Here is a 19562-nt window from a genome sequence, read left to right as displayed (position 1 = left end):
CACTTCCAAGGTCTCCCCAATCACAAATGTCACAAATTATGCTCAAGTGTCTAATAAGACAAACGAACAAAAAAATGTGTTTATATTATCTCGTGACTGCTGCTGAGTCAGACAGTCTACCATGTGATTAAGTCATATGATTTATCAGCTGTATTTTCCATAACCTCCACTAATTCATAATTTACACAATCCGATTAACAAATTCCAGTGTCGAATAACATAGATGTCGTACAGTAACCTAACGTCTAATCCCGCTCATATTTATTTGGATATGCCAAACTGTTTGTCTGTATGGGCAGTGCACTCCAGCGACACCTCTATTACCCAGAATGCACTGCTGCGAGACTGAGTAAGAGACTGAGGAGGGGATCCCATCAGCAACACTGACTGTAGTTTCTATTTGATTATGTTTATTAATTCACGTTTAAACAAGTGCTGACAGGGAGACGAACAAGAAGAGGATCGAGCTTAGATTTCGTTGTGTGTATATCTCGGCCATGCCTCTCTTCACGTCAAATCCCTTTGATCAAGATGTTGGTAAGTTTGTCATGTAGTTAGCAGGCGAGCTAACGGGACCTCATCTCTGTCTTTTGTTGTTCATGGCAACCCACCGGCTTTCTGTTTCCTTTCGAGTTCACTTTAACTATTTGTGCTTTTTTCGCAATGGCATTCCGGTGATTTAATACTTCCCACCAGCGGTTTTACCTTGACACTATTAACCTGGGCATTAATGACAACATTCTCACAGCTAGACATGTTATTAGCCTGATAGCTAGTCAAGTTTGTAGCTGAAGAAGCTATGATTATTAGCGAGCAGATCTAATTTTCTCTGTTTTTATGGCACTGACAGTGCACAATTGAGTAAAAACAGGCGCTTTGCAGTTTACTTCAGATGATTTGAGCCATCTCAAACTTAATTGTTTTTATTCAACACCGACTGACTCGAGCTAACGGTTCATACGGTGACGCTGCAAATGCCCCCTTCTGCACCTCTTACATGTTATTATCCGTGCTTGTTTTGCTAAATGATACTGTTCCTACTGCATGACTGTATCCTTTATAATAGGCTTTTAATAAGATTTCAGTGTTGTATTGTGTATATTGTATACTGTATTATGAGCCTGTTGATGATTGGACCACCGTTAAAGCCAGAATGCGTTGATTTAATATAAACACGTTTATATGTAGTATTTAGTTAATGCACTTGTAGGTTAGTTAATACAATCACATATGAGTTGATCAAACATTGCAGATAAAATCATGGTGATGTGGGAATGTCATATTTTGGCAGTGACTGGTGTTCTGGGGCTGCAGATATTGTTGGCTGTTTGATGGTATAACTGTATTAGGCTATATAGAATTAATATCCTGGTCGGTTTTGCTTATTGTGAGTGTTTTGTAGTGGTAGGCTAAGTTATCTCTGTACCAAATCGCTGATACTGACCATGGCGGGTGTGTTTTTGTGTAAGTTAACCTTTGTCCTCTATTTGACACTTTGCTAGATTGATCAACAGAATCTCACAACAAATGTAGGTCACTGTAGTTAACCTTCTGCTTTCTGTAAGTGTCATACATTAACCTTTTTTTTTTTGTTTTAAGGGGAATGTTTGCTGCCTGCTGGAATTGATTTGCATGGGACTTTTTGATTTACAATGGAAATGATGGCTGTTAATTATAAAATAAAATCCACATCAAATACAAAAGTAGCTGTAAATAATTATTTGTAACATATTATAACAATTAACATGGAGATTTTTGAAAGCTGCATTCTTAAATGTCATGTAAATATAAACAGATATCTGACATATAAACTACCATTCAAAAGTTCAGTCAGTCAGTAAGATTTTTTTATTTTTTTTTTTTTGAAGGAGATTAATAGTTTTATTTATCAAGGATGTATTAAATTGAAATTGTAATGGAACTAAATAATTTTAAGAATGTTAAAAAGATTTGTTTTTAATAAATGCTGTTCTATTTAACTGTTATTCAAAGAATCCTGGGGGAAAAAAATAATATTTTTACAAAAATAAGCTATTTTCAACATTGATAATCCTAAAAAATGTTTCTTGAGCACCAGAAAAGCATATTAAAATGATTTCTGAAGGATCATGTGACACTGAAGCCTGGAGTAATGATGCTGAAAATTCAGCTTTGCTGTCACTGGAATAAATAGATATTTCAAATAAATGCAGCCTTCAGCATAAGAGACTTTAAAAAACATAAAAAAAAAAAATCTTACCCCAAATTTTTCAAAGGTAGTGTATAGTTATACACGTATAATAATAGAACTTATAACATAATAATATAATTCATAAAAGGGTGATTTTTCCCTTTCGGTTGCATTTTTGTCTCAAAAATGGGTTAATTTCTGACTCTGCTTTCTTTAATGAGGTGTAAAAGCCCCGATGGGAAAAGTTCACTTTGGCTAGCTGTTTCGAATTCCCGAAACAAACACAAAACAAACTTCGTCTTGGCCTGATTTCGTTCGAAAGGACGTCATCAGTTCTTGGATTTTGCTTGAACAACCTGGGGCCTTTTACAGATAGATACACTTTTATTCAGTATGAATATATACTGTATATATATATATATACAAACGTTATGCTGTTTAATCTGTGGGATCACAGGAAACCTTTGTCAATATGAGGGATAAATATTCGAGTAACTATTGTTTTGCAGAGAAAGCGACATGTGAGATGAACACAGCTGAGGACTGGGGCCTCATTCTGGACATTTGTGACAAGATCGGACAGTCTCGCACTGGGTTAGTGACCAAGAATTCAGAATAATTTTGAGAGTGTCTTTTAGATGAATGGGTGTTTAACAGGTTTAATGTTATTGCTCTACTTCTGAAGGCCTAAAGAATGCCTGCGATCTATAATGAGGAGAGTGAATCACAAGGATCCCCATGTTGCCATGCAAGCGTTGACGGTAAGGCAAACAATTCTTAATGCTTTCTCGTGGATGCGCAGGAAGCACGGTTCCATCTCAAGTATGCAGACATCAGAGGCCATTAATGAACTGTTGAAATGAAATAAGTGTTTTCTCTTCCATAGCTACTTGGTGCATGTGTGTCAAACTGTGGAAAAATATTCCATTTAGAGGTCTGCTCCAGGGAATTTGCTAGTGAAGTTAGCAACGTGCTAAATAAGGTACGTACTTTTGTTTGTAGAACTACTATGCTTCATTGTTTTGTCCAGGAGCATAAGGCTGATGCTTTGGCCTTTCTTTTCAAGGGCCACCCAAAAGTGTGTGAGAAGCTGAAGGCTCTCATGGTGGAATGGGCTGAGGATTTCCGTAATGACCCCCAGCTCAGCCTCATATCGGCCATGATCAAGAACCTCAGAGAACAGGGCGTCATCTTCCCTGCGGTGGGCTCTCAGGTGAGCAGTTCTACCAGGATCTGCCAGTTCACTGGATTCTGTGAAATGCTGTAGTTACTTGTTCTACAAGTATGTAGGGAATTGAATGTGTGTCAAGACAGGAGGGCAGTTTCAGTTTAAAGGGAAAATCTGAATCTTCAGCACAAAAAAAGTATGCTTAACCTGATTACAGGAAATACCGTTCAAAGGTTTGGGGACAGCAAGATTAGGCTATTATTATTTTATTTTTTAAAGAAAATAATACCTTTATTCAGCAAAGATGCATTAAATGATCGAAAGTGACAGAAAAGACATTATTAATGTTACAAAAGATTTCTAAATGCTGTTCTTTTGTTAATCAAAGCATCCTGTTTTTTTGTTTGTTTGTTTTTTCCACAAAAAATATTAATCAGAACATAATGAGAAGTTTCGTGAGCAGCAAATCAGCATATTAGAATGATTTCATCCTGCTGAAAAAAAAAAAAGTCAGTGCTTTCACTATTTCTTAATCCGTCCTTGGTGTAGCTTTTACTATTCTGAATCTGAACAATGTCTGAAACATTGTATTAGTAGCACTTCTCCTGTTTATTGCCTGTGTTTAATGAATAAATATAAAATTTATGAAGGATCATGTGACACTCTGAAGACTGGAGTGCTGGCTGCTAAAATAAATCTGCTTTATCATCACAGGAATAAATTAGACTTAAATATAATCAAATAGAAAATACATTTAATTTGTAATAATATTTCACAATATTGTTTTTTTTTTCTAACTGTAAATGTAGTCTTGGTGAGTATATTAGACTTCTTTCAAAAACAAAAAAAATATCACAACCCCAAACTTTTGATCGGTGTGTGTGTGTGTATATATATATATATATATATATATATATATATACACACACACACACACACACACACACACACACACACACACACACACACACACACACCGATCAAAAGTTTGGGGTTGTGATATTTTGTGCATTTTTATGCATTTTGTATTTTTTTTTTATTCAAAATTGTATTTAACTAATAATCTTATTTTGTTATTATTATATCTTTTTTACTTTTTTTTTTTTGCAAAAAAGTATTTTTTCCATTATGTTGGGCTGCTCAAACAACCGTGTTTATGCACTTTTCAGGTTTTTTGATGTTTATTTTAGGTTTTTTTGAATGCTGAACTATTAAAGCAGCACTCAGTAGCTTCGGGATTTCTTCGCTGTATTCTCGCTTTTTGCTCGCAGGTTTCTCTCTAGAGCTCCCCCCACAGCTTCGGAATAGATATTTGACAACACTGTTGTAAAAATTCGTTGGTGATTCTCAGACACCAGAGGCTATAGATCAACGACATCAAAGCAGATGGGACATTCTTTAAAACATCTTCTTCATTCGGGTTCGGACAGCGTGAGGGAGCGCAATAATGACAGCATTTTAGCAGATTTATTTTGGCCGTAAAGCAATTGTTTACATCGCAAGACCTGATATCACGCGAGACTTCCTGACGCGGCGGCCGGCGGCCCGCCGGCTCAAAGTTGCAAGTGCGTATTTTCCACTCACGGGCACCAGGAGAGTGCGAAACGACCACCATTCAACCCGAAATAAGTAATATAACCATTCCAATGACTCCGAAGCTGTTCAGTTAAGGTAAAAAAAGTTACTTAGTTCACCTTTTAGTCACAGTTCAAATGGAATAACAAAAAAAGTAAATGAAAAACATGTTGGAAATTTGTAACCTTTTGTTCTGTAGTGACAGACTTTATGTGAATTAGTATTTAGATTTAATACAAGAAAATATGTGCATGATTAATGTTTAACTCTTTCCCCACCAGCATTTTTGAAAAACATTGCTATGCCACTGCTAGCATTTGTGATCATTTTCACAAGTTTCATGGTCCCCAGAATATTTAGTTGTATGAATATTTGAATGTGCTGTATATATATATATATATCTCAATATGAATAAATCAAAAGAAAGAACAGACCCTCTGCTTTTAAACAAAAGAAAAAAACGTGCATTCAAAAAGCTGAGAAAAAGCTGAGAAAATCCCATTTGTGTCAAATACTACATCCAGGTGGGATTCAGAACGATGATCAAAACATAAATGGAGTAGATGGAGACCCAAAGCTTCACAGTCCTATAGCTTGTCGGGTCAACATTTCATTCAGTAACGTTAGGCAGTTTTGAATTGTATGCTGTTTAATGTTGATGACTGCATTATTTTTACATATTTACATAACATATGATATCACTTGTTTCTGCGTCTTCTTCACATGTGTTTTGATCAGGAGATTCTGTACTCTTTTAGAAGATGCGTAATAGCACCCCCTACCGTATAACAGTGAAATCACAGAAAGCCGGAAATGCCCATCAATCGCAGGAAATGTTGTGTTACAAATGACGGAAATTTCCGTCAATGTCAGAGAGAGTGTTTATGAGGTGTTTAACTTTATTTGTTCAGGCAGCAGAACAAGCTAAAGCCAGTCCTGCATTGGTAGCTAAAGACCCTGCAACATCAACAAACAAGAAGGAAGAAGAAGACCTTGCTAAAGGTGGGCACAAATCTGTAATGCTGAAGTCAGCAATGAATTTCCTTGAAGAAAGAGAGGTAATCTCTCTGTCTGTGTGTCTCTTTCTCAGCGATCGAACTGTCTCTGAAGGACCAGCGGCAGCAGCCTCAGGTGTCTCTGTCTGGCCTCTACCCGAGCACCAGCAGCCTCCTCACCTCTCACAAGACTGAGGGCAGAAAGGTCAGGGCCATCTATGACTTTGAGGCAGCCGAGGACAATGAGCTCACCTTTAAATCAGGCGAGATCATCACCATCATGGATGACAGGTGTTCATTGATGGTCACAATGGATGGTTCAGGCTGTGTTTGAAGTCATTCCCTTTAGCCCTATATGGATGGGACTAGTTTTTTTTTTATATATATACAGGAAAAATTCAAATTTTACTGACATAATTTTATGGATTTTAATCCTGTCCAAATCTGCCATTTCTGTGGGTTTTTTTCACACAACATCAGTAAAATTCCCAGGGCTAACAGTGATGTTAGTCCCGTCCAAATCTACGCATCAAATCACAGATGTTGGGTGATTAGAAAACTAGTCCCGTCTGAATAGGGCTTTTGTATTATTCACTGGTAATTTGTTCATTCAGCGCTCTGTAAAGATGGAGTGAATGATTTTAAACACAGCCAATGTGTTTTTGTTTTTAAATGAAACTTGGTGGGAGGGGTCTTAAGCATCTTCTCTATCACAGTGACCCTAACTGGTGGAAGGGCGAGACGTACCAGGGTGTTGGGCTTTTTCCGTCAAACTTCGTGACAGCAGACCTGACAGCAGAGCCTGAGATGAGTGAGTAAAGCTGTCACATCTACTCTTTTGCAGCTCTTCAATTGTGAACACAATATTTCAGTATTTCCTTTTCAGCAAGGATGCATTACATTGATCAAAAGACATTTATAATGTAACAGAAGATTTCTATTTCAAATAAATACTGTTCTTTTGAACGTTCTATTCACCAAAGAATCCCGACAAACAAAAAAGGATCAAGGTTTCCACATAAATATTAAGCTGCAAAACTGTTTTAAGTATAGATAAAAGTAAGACATGTTTATTGGTGTTTCTTCAAATAAATGCAGCCTCATTGAGCATAAGAGTCTTTAAAAGTTTTTAAGTATATTTTTTTCTCTTTCTTTTCTCATAATTATCAATTTTCTCATAATTGCCATTACTTTGTATATGGCTCTTGCTTTATTGACAGCAGCATTCGAGCTTCATGAACTCTACAAATTTGTGTAAAATCTGATGATCATGTTCTCCCGCATAATTTGAGAATGATCAAAAGAGCATCTTGAGCTCTACTGAAAGAACATCTGACTGTCTGTACAATGGAGTTCACATGATCAATGTCACAAAATGCTTGTTTTGAGGACCTAGAAATAGTGCAGAATCTTTTTTTAATTTCAAAATGTTTATTTACAGATTTAAATAAAAAATTTAATTGAAATTGCGAATTTAAAATATGCCCAATGTAAACGTCAATAACGAAAATGCCCAAAACGTAAACGTCTGTTTTGCGAAAACTCCAGTCTATTGCAAAAAAGTTTTTACGCTAGCATGAGGTGGTTTTTCAGGCAGTTTGAAAAAGGAATGTTTCACAAAACTGCAATGGTAATTTATTTATTTTTTGGAATTTACATGTCACCTGGCGTACATAAAAGTCTGTGATTCTTGAAAGATGGCGCGGTATGTTTGGACAGAAGACGAGACAGAAAAATTTAAAGATTAGGCCCTACCTCTTTAGGTATTATTATTATTATTATTAAGTGTTTTATTTTAATGTGTTATTTAAAATGCTTTTTAATATAAATGTAACAAAGTTCATGGCGCAGGGAAGAAGGGGGAACCGGTGAACGGCAAATGGAAGTTTTAAAATAAATAAAACGAAAGTAAACGGCAGGTGCTTCATAGCCGACTGACGTTCATTAACACAAGCTAATATCCTCTCGGGTTTTGGTTTTCTGCTCATTACATTACATTATTTCATCTTTAATATTTATCTGTCCTCAGTGAAAACAGAGAAGAAGACTGTGCAGTTCAGTGAAGACGTCCAGGTAGAGACGATTGAACCGGAGCCAGAGCCTGTCTACATTGATGAGGTGAGGCTGCATATATCTCACAGCATTTGGCTTCATACACACCCCTCACAACCATAGACACGCATGAAATTGGACAGTGAAATGAATGATCCACTATTCACTATTTAATTTCAAAGATGTCAGATATTCTCGTTGGAGAACTGTGTTCAGCTCTCATAGAAGTGTCATGGTTTGAATGTTCTGCAGGAGAAAATGGACCAGCTGCTTCAGATGATCCAGAGCGCAGACCCAACAGACGACCAGTCGGACTCCTGTGAACTCCTGCAGTTGGAGGGTGAGTCTAAAACCATATCCGTATGCTCTGACAGAGTACGTTGGATCTGTGTTGTAGAGCACATTGATTCAAATTTGTTCCCCCTCCCACAATCAGCTGCTTGCAACCAGATGGGTCCTCTCATTGATCAGAAGTTGGAGGACATTGACAGGTATTCCCATCTAAAAACTAATTTAAATAAAAAAGCATCCATCCTTCCATATATGTAGCAAAGCGTATAAACAAACCTCCAATTATTTGTAGCAAATGAAATCCATTGAAACCAATGTGCACGTCATTCCCCATAGATCTCACATGTAGGAAATGTGTCATGCTTTCAGAAAACACTCAGAGCTGTCCGACCTGAACGTGAAGGTCATGGAAGCACTGTCTCTCTATGCTAAGCTAATGAATGAAGACCCAGTATACACTATGTATGCTAAACTACAGAGCCAGCAGTACTACATGCAGCAGACCCCAAACGGTTCCCAGCAGGTGAGAATCTGTCAAATGATTAAAGTGTGTATATTATAAGTTTGATATGGTTGAATGCTAAATATAATTTGTTATGATGGCTGTTTGTTGTTGATTGTTTTGGCAATGGTATATTAGAGAAAGTCTCTGTGTTTTGTTTTCAGGTGTACTCTGGCCAGTCCACTGGAGGGCAGTATGCAATGGGCAGCACATCAGTACCGGGATACAATGTTCCAATGGAGCAGCTCTCTGCAATGAACCAAACCGGAACACCAATGGCTGGGCAGCCTCCCAGGTAATCACAATTTATGATATTTCACAAATATAAGAATTTTAAAATATTTTGAAGTCATTAGTATTTAAAGAAATAAAAACATAAAAGGCTTTATCAATGCATTTATGATGAGGATGGTAATATAATTTTTATTTTGTTGCTGTTATTACATTTACAATAATAAAAATGGCTGTATCAGTGCATTGATAAAAATATATCATTATTGTTGTCATTGTTTTTAAATTTACAATAATAATATAAATAAAAATCTGTATCAATGCATTTATAAAATTATTATTATTTTAGTTTTTTATTTATTAGGGGCCAAGCACTGAAGGTGGGTAGGCACCTATTGTAATCGTTAGTGTTCTTCTTCCACTATTGAGTCTATGGCAGCTTATAGAACTGCGCGCGGTAAAGTTATGAAATTTGGACAGTCTGAACTGTTACCATAGCAGATGTGGAGTCTTTAACTCAATCCCTCTAGCGCCACCAGCTGTCCAAATTTTCACTCACGCTAATAACTTTTGAACAGTAAGGGCTAGAAACAAACCAAATTTTTTTTTGATTTGATTGCACCCTATAACATAATTTTCCTTAATTATTTTTTTTTCATGCCGTGCTGGCATGACTTATCGTGCCGCCTTTGTGCTTGGCTTGTGTCAAAAAGACGTTGTTGTGTAAATTAACTGCCAGGACGCATTAAAAGTTTTCTGTCGAAAACGGTGTCGTGTAAGTGGCCCCCTAAGTTACTAACTAATGATTTTTACATCGGTAATGCTTCATTTAAAAACTTAATTAAAAAAGCTAAACAATGACTTTCTTCTAGAGCTGCTGTACAGCCAAAACAATCTTTGTTGCATTAATTTCCTATTATCACTGTAAAGCTGCTTTGAAACAATCTGTATTGTAAAAAGCGCTATATAAATGAAGATGACTTGACTTGGCCCCTTAATGGCTGCTTGCAGCTATATTTAGGGGCCAAGGGCAGAAGGTGCGTAAGCACCTATTGTATCTGTTTGGCCTTATTATTATCATTATTATTATTATTATGCCGCTGCTGCTTCCGCTCTGGAAGTCTATGGCAGCCCTTAGAACCGCTGCAGGAAAGTTATGAAATTAGGCACTCAGATAGAGGACAGCCTGATCTGTCACCATAGCAATTTTGGAGTATCTAACTCAACCTCTCTAACGCCACCAACTGTAAAAAGTTTCACTTACGTTTTTGCTAATAACTTTTGAAAACTAATTTAAAAAAAAATTCCTCTGATTCCTTGGCAAGGACAATTTGATTGCACCATATGACATAATTTTCCATCATAAAAATTTTTCTGTCATTTACAATTTTCAGAAAAAACTTTTTCGATCTCCTTCTAGGCCGTTGCTCCGATTGGTTTGTCAAACCATTTTTGAAAAACGTTTGAACGAATTTGACAAATAGTATGCCAATATGAACATGAGGCTATATAGCTTTAGCGTATTCTGACCAAACGTGGTTTCTGTTACGACAACCATGATCTGAGATATGAAAAATGGTTCTCTTTGCTTATAACTTCTGAACAGTTTGGCAAAAAAAATCACAAAACCAGTCTCTTTAGATTCAGTGCAGCATGCCGATTCGAAACGATACCCAATTTTTCCATATCGGCCATTTTGGGTGTTGGCCATTTTAAATTTTGAAGTAAAATGCTATATTTTACTAACGCATTGGGGTGCACCATGCCCCGGCGGCACTCAAAACGTTTTGGGGCAGCGCCACCTTGTGGTCAAAATTGATAAAGAAATTTCCAATAATGCTAATAATGTTTGATTAAATTAGCTTATTCTATAAAATTTTATATTCATAACTTTTAAAAGTTAGTTACATAAAAACGTACATTGTTCAAATTTGATACCAAACAGTAAGACTGATTAACCCTAACTAACTGCTAGTTGGTCATACTAGTTCTTAAGACACTGTCTTAACATAATGGCTATGTTTATGCAACCGGCCCCTGGTCGTAATAGATTCCTTGGGTCATGCCAAGAACATAGATACCAATTTTGCCATAGTCGTCTGAACTTCCTGTACGTTTAAAACATCTGTAACAATACATTGATGAAATTATTATTAATATTATTGTATTTGTATAATTCTATAAAAGTCTGATTTTGTTTTTGTCACGTGTTTATCAGTGATGCCCATATGTACATGAGCCAGCCTCCAGTCTACAGCCCCTCTCCTGGCAGCCTGGCCCCAGCTGATGTTCAGTACTACCAGACCCAACCCGGCGCTCCAGCGACCATGACCCAGACCCATGGCTACAACGTGCCCTCCTCCCAAAGCCACCCTGCTACTGCAGACAACCTACAGACCCCTTACCCTGAGAAAGCCCTCTTATAGGACCCCTAGAGACTCAACCTCTGTGGTTTCATACAGACACACACACACTTACAGTCATAAACAAAGAACATTCAGCTCACACACAGATATCTCTTAGATTTTCTTCTCCTTTTCTTTAAGACACACTACATCAAAAACTGATTCTGATCATGACAGGATGTGCCGATTGTTGTCTACTAACAGGTGGTGTTCTCACAGAGCGGTTCTGATTGATACTTTTTTTGGTCTCTTCTCTTTTATAAGAACATTTTGCTGAAGGTAATGAGAAACACTAAGTTATACCATTTATTTGGCATTTTCATTATAGTAATAATTAACTGGACGTTTCTTACAGGAAAACACACAAAGAGAGCATGCTTGTGTTGTACGGTCCCCGATAGTCCAGCGTTTGTCACAACAGGTCCTAAAGGGGAGGTTACATCATCATTTAAACTTGTCATCACTACGTGTCTGTGTGTGTATGCGAGAGAGTGTTCAGGCCCACAGAAGTCGTCTCGCATCTCTCCTCTAGAACCATATAGCGAAACACTGCCATTGTCTTGACAGTGGCCCATCACCCCAATGTCTTTAAGCTCACTTCTCAGTGTTAAAAAAGATCAAATGTTTTTTAGTGTATTTTATTTATATTTTGATTGTCGTTTTGCTGTTTTAATTGACAGTACATTAATAGAAGGATGTAATTTTCTGCCTGTGTGCAGATGTGTATATTCAAGAGCTCACCTCTGTCTTTAGAGCGTAACGTTCAAAGCAGCTGCTGCTTCTGTAGAAAGGGCACATGGGAAGTTGAGGAGTAATGTTACTCCACATCATGCACTTTTAATTTACCTTTTTCATTACCCTCATTTCAGATGTGTCCATTTAAAACGTACATTTCCTAAGCTCTCGAAGAACCCGAATGGCATTAACCCTGCACTCTAACCCTCCCCTTTTTTCCATAATCGTTTCGAAACAGATGATAGAAATACTCATGCAACTTGTCTTGGATTTTGAACACTTAGCGCGTTGAATGCTTGATCTAACTCCATAAGTCCTGGCAAGGGATTAGACTGACACTAAAGCGAACAGACTCGGTTCATTGGAATCTCCTACTCTAAACTAAGGCAGTACCCCACATCTCTGTCTCGATGTAACTACAGTGAGTTACTGACGTTTCATTGAGAACATTCTGGGAAATTGGGACCACGGGCCAGTTCTAATGTAACACCTTAGCATTTGCACACGGAGATGATAATCCTTACGTCAACCTTATCCACAGGGAAAATGACTGTTTTTGGTGTATCAGTTCTATGTACCCAGTTGTTTGTATGTACTATTTTAATCATCTTAATTATTAGTATTCACAATAAAACTAGGCCAAATGTACAGCACATGTTGTGTCTCATGTTTATGCGTCACTAGTGTGTTCTTTTCTCAGGCAGACAGGTGGTTTATTAGTGGCTTAGTTATTGGTTAAGGAGCTAGTTTACAACAGCAAGACATTCCTTGCAGTGAGTGTAGTATAAGTAGTTTCATGTGAAAAATATAATAATTTACATTTGATTCTGTAAGTGTGCTAATTTAACAAGACAAAACAGACTATGATTAACTATGATTCACTGATTCTTCAGATAAGTTACAAAAACATGCTTTAGATGTTAATTTTCATTGTTTAATTATACATTATTAGAAATGGATATATTTGTAGACAGGTCTCAGCTAATGAATAATGTAGGGGAACAGGTTTTTAGGAAAGAAAAAAATATATTTTTGTTTACTTAATATAACTTAATTTGTGTCAACTCTGTCAGATGCACTAAAAAGCATGCTATTGTAATTTGATCCATCCAACAGCAGTGTAAAGTCTTCAGTTGTATAATAATGGTGTTTGGTAAATGAGCTAAGTGATTAAAATACATTCTCTATTATTTTTTTATTTTTTTTTCTGTTTTCACACAATGATGAACAATCCAGTTCCTAACTTCCTTAATTCTCTACCCTCCTTTTTAATATTAATCATATATAACCAATGTTCTTCGGTAAATCAGACATAAAATAAAAATGTAGTTCAGTTGGTTTTAACGTTTTAACACGATAAATTGCACCAAAAAAAATGTAGAAAACAGTAGAGCGTTGGCGCTTGCAACGCCAAGGTCATGGGGTCGACTCCCAGGGAAAGCAAGAATTAATAAGAATGTAAATGTGTACCCTGAAATGTAAGTTGCTTTGGATAAAAGTTGCTTGGGTGTTTGCCAAATGCATAAATGTAACTAATGGTGAGACAAGTTTAAATTACATGTATTTTCCAAGTATAGAGCATGCATTTAAAATAATACTAAATAAATTATTCAAAAATATAAGCAATGAATGCCCTGAGTATACTGATTTTATTCAGATGTAACTTTTTACGTATTTTTATTTTGATGAATTTCTTCATTTTTAATATAAAGAGGGCTTTTGTGTGTATGACATGTTTTGTCCCTTGACTCAGGAATCAGTGTATTATTATTAGGGTCAGATTTAAAAAGAAAAATAAATGAGTACTTTTATTCAGCAAGGATGCATTAATTTGATTAAAAATGCTGTTCTTTTGAACTTTCTATTCATCAGAGAATACGAAAAAAAAAACTATCATGGTTTCCACAAAAATATTAAGCAGCACAACTGTTTTCAGTATTGATAATAATAAGAAATGTTTCTTGAGCAGCAAATCAGCACATTAGAATGATTTCTGAAGGATCACATGACATGATGAATTGAGTAATGATGCTGAAAATTCAGCTTTGTCATCACAGGAATATTACATTTTAAAATGTATTAAAATAGAAAACAGATTTAAATTGTAGCCTAATAATATTTCACAATATTACAGTTTTATGTGTTTTTGGTTAAATGTATTTAGCCTTGGTGAGACTTTCAAAAACATAAAAAAATAAATCATTTTGAGTATTTCTGACAATTATTGTCAAGTTTTTTATATATTTATGAAGCACGTATTTTTTTCCATCAACTTAGTAAAAATTTTTTTTACTGTGCAGACTACAAGTCTTCGCAAAATACTACTTGATATGTAAAATAAAATAAGACATTTTTATCCTCACTTTTTAAAGCACGTTTTTGTGCTAAGAACACCAGTATTACATGTTTTTGATGTGGGGGCATTGCAGCTTATCATGATTGGATGTAATGTTTCAGTTTGCTACTGACACATTTTTCTTCCATAACTCCATAAAAAGAGAATGACTGCTTCATTACCGTGCCAATAAAAGAGCACAGGTAAGAATGCAGTGTAAGCAGTGCCAGTGTACAGAGTCCAGCGCGTTCAGTCATTCAGTGTTGTGGGAGATGCACTGGATGCATTCAGTGACGGCTCACTCGTGGGGATTTACTGAAGACTCGTACTGTCAAGATGCCCTCATGGAAGACTGTCAAACTCATCCTTTATGAGCTTCTGCAGTTCGCATGTCTCTGTATTCCTGTGTTTGTAGTTATGGAGCGCTTTGCTTCAGTCATTCGACTTGTGAAGTCTAGTAACACTGCCTACTGGCTGGTGGTGGCGGCCTCTGTGGCCTATATGGCGTCTGCAACCCTGTTTGTGTGGGTTCCTTTGAAATACTTCATCCTTAAGACTCAACGGTTCTCAGAAGTGACTAACTGGTGAGTATAACCGCTGCTTCTCCATTTTTATATGAGGCTAGTTGATCCATGAACTCTTTTATTATTCAACAGTAACTTTTTAGTTTGAATTTCGTTTCTTGATTAGTTTCAATTTTCACATTTCAGAATCACCGTTTTTTTGCCTTTTGGTTCTGTGGTGTAATAACAAATTGTTGTAATAGATTCAGTATAGTCATAAAAACGAATGATAGAATTGTGTGGGAAAATACTGAAAACGAATTATAGCATGTCACACAACATGTCTAAAAATGTCATGTCAACTAACTATAAACCAAGCTGCATTTTAAGTAAGGCACATCATGGGACCCCTCCCCCTTCTAATATGAAAAATATGAAATTATGCTCTTAATTTCTAACCTATGTCTCTTGGTTTGTGATGCTATTTGTGTTTTATAATGAAAACGCTCTTATTTCTTCTGCAGGAGACCTGTTACACTTGCATATGTGATTCTCAGCACTTTACCATGCTTTGCTATCATCATAGCCAACTCAAAGGTAATTCATTATTCAGTCTCATTAAGAAACGACTATATGAATATGCAGCAACACTTTATTTGAATGCATTTCCTGTATTAATAACAGTTAATATGCATAATTACAAGCAACTAACACTAAACCCCAAACCTAAAGTAAGTACATGTTGTTAATTACAATTATTTTGTAATTACATTGTAACACTGGTATATTAAAATAAAATATTATTAGAATCCATATTATCAATTACAAAAAATAAATAAAGGTTCTTCCCTGGTTCAATGTAGATTGTTTTCGATTTGCCATATGGTTATTTGGAGATTAAAATGTTTCATGTTATGTTATTAGTTCTTAATAACATTGGTTTCTGGGCTGATTTAAACATGACTCCTGAGGACTAGAGAATAATTTGGAACTTAAAAAGGTTCTTAATGGAATCAGGCTGTAAAACGTAGAACTTTTATTTTTAACAAGTCTGTATCCATTTGAACATATACAAACACCATATCATTTCTTTGTTCTGAAAGTACCAAATAAATACTGTGTGTGAGAGACATTATGGCAGTTTCGGTATGTAATAAAAACCGTAGGGCTCATCAACACGAACTTTCATAAACAGATCCTCTCTGAGGTACTCAGTAACTCACTGTCGGATTTACTATTAACCCAAAGATGGGGTATTATAGACTGTGGAATGTGAATGGAGCTGTATTACAGCCAACTTAAGTCTGGTTAAAATCACGAGGCCCGCAAGTCTTCAGATGTGCATTACCTGTCAATGCATTACCAGTTTCTAAAGGGGTTCTCACGGTTTTTGATTGGTTTTTGGTGATATATCTAAAACTCATTGTCAGTCTTCCATCTCTATTTTCTCTTGGGATGCTAAAAGGCTTTTTGCTCCTAGCACTTTCTTCTCTCAGCAACCTTCTGGCCTAATTATGGTTGTGCAGGTTCAGGTTGACGCTGGCATTAAGTATGACCGCTTCACTGAGCTCCCCGTCTCTCTGGTCTTGTTCTCCCTCATTTGTGTGGACATAGTGGAGAGAATTCGTCCTCTTCGTCTGACAGGACAGGGTAAGAGATAATAGGCAATAAATACAGGCCAATTAAATGATCTGTCTAAGTTGTGCTCTACCTTTATGCTCTTTTTAAAAAGCAAGCGGATTAGAGCTGGACTTTGAGATGCCGGCTCCGGTTCTGACTCACTTGGAGCAGGTGACATCAGTGTCCTCACAGCTGCAGGCTAACGGACGGGACGGCGACACGTCTCCAAGGTCGGCGGTCAGGAACGGGTCACTCTCAGGCCGCTGGGGAGACGCAGATGGGCACGGCCCGTCTCGCGCCAGCAGCGCGGCATATCTCTACTCCTCTCATTCTCACTCAGGTCCCTTTCGCTTCGTCTGGATACGAGACCCTCGGCATGACCTCTTTATGGCTACCTTCATGTTCTGGTTTGACACAGTGGAAATGGTGAGGGTGGCCGGGACTGATTCGGTGTATTACTCAGCGTGGGTGTTTCCCATTTACATACTGGCTTATCTGTCCATCCTGCGTGCTGTCATAACTCCAGACAGTCCTCTGCTGGCTTCATCCGGTGTCCTTTCCCAAGATTTGCCCTTTCTGGTGGTACGCATATGCCTGGTGGGGGTCTTCGGTTACGTGACCCCCGTCCTGTACATACTAAAGAACATTCTTGCTGTGGTATCTTTTGTGTACTTTGTCTTTATGACTAAACTAAAGCTGCTGAACAAAAGAAGCATGTTCTGAGGACATTGTGGTAAAAATAGCAGAAGAAATCCATACAGATTTACAGCCTGTGAATTTTAACTTGTAAATATGTTTCCGTCTCCGAATGAAAGTGTATATTTCATGATTGTTATTTTTTGTTTTACAGATGACCAAAACTATAGATGGATCTGAATGTTTAGTCATTCTATTAATATTTATTGAAAAATATATTGGTAAATGCTGTTTTATTTGTTAATATTTTGAGTACATTACATGTTTTAAGGCTTTCTGTTTTTTTGTTTTTTTTTTTGGTGTTTTTCTATGCATCACAATCCATGCATTTTTTTTTTTTTATTAATGTACGTTTTAATTCACTATGCCAACTGTCATTCAAATTTGTAAAATATAACATTTTATTAAGAACATCTGATATTGCAAACATTTATTGTTGAATTTCATTTCAGCATATGAGTGGAGCTATTCCACTGACTTAAGATAATGCAAGCTCATATTATGCCAGGACATGTTTTGATCATGTAAAAACTGATTGCTTTTCATAAAAAGCCTGAACAGTAATACTTTGATTCTACTCTCATGCATATCATAAGATGCAGAGAAGCTTTTGAATTTCCATGATCAGAAATCCCCTTGCATCTCATAAATGAATCCTCATATTGCTGCAAACCATAATTCCATCCATCATTTCTTTTTAATTTCAAGATAAATGGGCACACTCGATATGTTATTGTTGCTGTCAGATAATGCATTTGCAACCTTAAGAGCTAAGACAGTGTGAGAGAGTTCCTACAGTTCTACATTCTTTTTACTAGATCTTTTAACACATTTTAATATATATATATATATATATATATACAGTATATATCTATATATATATAGTATATTTACAGTATATATATATATATATATATATATATATATATATATATATATATATATACTCAGAGGTTAAATTGGACCGGAGCGCAGCTCCGCCTTGTCAGGTCCACAACACACCTTGAAAGAGCTCAGCTCCGTCTCCTTCAGCACCAAATATTGTTTTTCCACTTGAATTATTTTTCATCTCCTGGCAAATACATGGCATATATGAGACTGCATAATTAGCAAGACTACACAGAGACAACCAGGCTGCATGGAATTATCAGACATCATAATGCATTAATCTCTGCGTTCCCTGGTTCAGCACCCCGCCCACAGCCATCAAAGGAAAACTGTCACAATTGTAAGCGTAACAGCGACATTACCATGGAAACCCGCAAACAGCTAGACTAGAGCGATCGAGCAGCTACCATAGACAGTGGCAGCCATAGACATGATGTCTACACTGAAGTCCTCTGTTTACAGTCTTGAATTATTATTATTTTTGCCGTTTTCAAAAGTTTTTTTTTTTTGTCCGAATCAAATGTTTTATGGTTACGATTCATCTCGTAGCTTATGGAATGCCAAAGCTGTCAATATTAAAAATAAATAAATACATAAATAAATATACAAATAAATGTAAAAAATAAAAATAAAATAAATATATATATAAATAAATATACATAGAAAAGCAAAAAAACGAAAATAAATAATTATTTATACATTTATTTCCTTATTTATGTATTTATTTATTTATTTCCATATTTATTTATATATTCATATATATTCTTATATTTATTTATACATTTATTCATTTATACATTTATTTATTTATACATTTATTTATTTTTACATTTATTTATTTCTACATTTCTTCCTGCGTAGGGTAATGAGGAGGGGGTGGTTTCCCTCAGACATAGCAATCGAGCTCAGAGTAAGCGAAGGCGAAAGGTTGAGGCCACAGTGACACCCTGTGGCGAAATACAATAAGTATAGCTCACTGACGTTGATGCGGTCTGTGACTGCGAGGTATATGGTCAAAATCCTAAATCTTACTGTGTGACATGGATAGGCTACTCTTTATTCCAGACATGGCCGTTGAACGTTTGTCTGGATTTGTAAAATGTCCTGGGCTAACAAACATGAAACAGGGACTCTGAAACGGAAGCGCTTGATATTTTCCATTTTTCGGTCAGAACTCACGGAAAGGAAGCAGGGCACATATAGGCTACAGTGAAGTCGACGCAAGCATATTGACCAATGCTTTTGAAACGAGACCATTGCATTTTAAATATAATTTTCCGACGTGTGTTATTCATATCAGACAAACACAGTAAGTAACTATAAAGTTTACTCTTCTCACAGTTCACCGACCACTTTCTTGCATTTATTTTTCGGGAGAAACTGATGACTCACAGCC

The 19562-nt window shown here is 36.4% G+C and overlaps 2 protein-coding genes across 3 annotated transcripts; both read left to right on the top strand.

Annotated features, from left to right (window-relative positions):
- Positions 1-113: 113 nt before the first annotated feature.
- Positions 114-12772, top strand: stam (signal transducing adaptor molecule (SH3 domain and ITAM motif) 1). Of its 2 annotated transcripts, XR_014030713.1 has the most exons (15): positions 327-537; positions 2680-2764; positions 2856-2931; positions 3057-3152; positions 3237-3383; positions 5825-5915; positions 6004-6199; positions 6625-6719; positions 7938-8026; positions 8213-8300; positions 8397-8451; positions 8621-8774; positions 8918-9048; positions 11203-11668; positions 11745-12772. XR_014030713.1 is itself a non-coding variant. In XM_081373634.1 (14 exons), exons 1-14 carry the CDS (start codon positions 498-500, stop codon positions 11408-11410), a joined length of 1551 nt encoding a protein of 516 aa, XP_081229760.1. In that variant the 5' UTR covers positions 114-497; the 3' UTR covers positions 11411-12772. The 2 variants fall into 2 exon arrangements, 1 of the variants encoding a protein (XP_081229760.1); XM_081373634.1 differs by having other exon boundaries at positions 114-537; positions 11203-12772.
- Positions 12773-14795: 2023 nt separating this feature from the next.
- On the top strand, positions 14796-17305 carry tmem236 (transmembrane protein 236; the record flags this gene model as incomplete). Its single annotated transcript, XM_081373703.1, has 4 exons — positions 14796-15043; positions 15487-15559; positions 16489-16612; positions 16695-17305. The coding sequence occupies 4 exons, from the start codon at positions 14796-14798 to the stop codon at positions 17303-17305; spliced, it is 1056 nt and encodes a 351-aa protein (XP_081229829.1).
- Between the last annotated feature and the right edge of the window lie 2257 nt (positions 17306-19562).

The sequence above is a fragment of the Scardinius erythrophthalmus genome, assembly GCF_964197995.2.
Source record: "Scardinius erythrophthalmus genome assembly, chromosome: 9".
Lineage (NCBI taxonomy): Eukaryota > Metazoa > Chordata > Actinopteri > Cypriniformes > Leuciscidae > Scardinius > Scardinius erythrophthalmus.
This window is presented reverse-complemented; position numbering and strand designations above follow the sequence as displayed.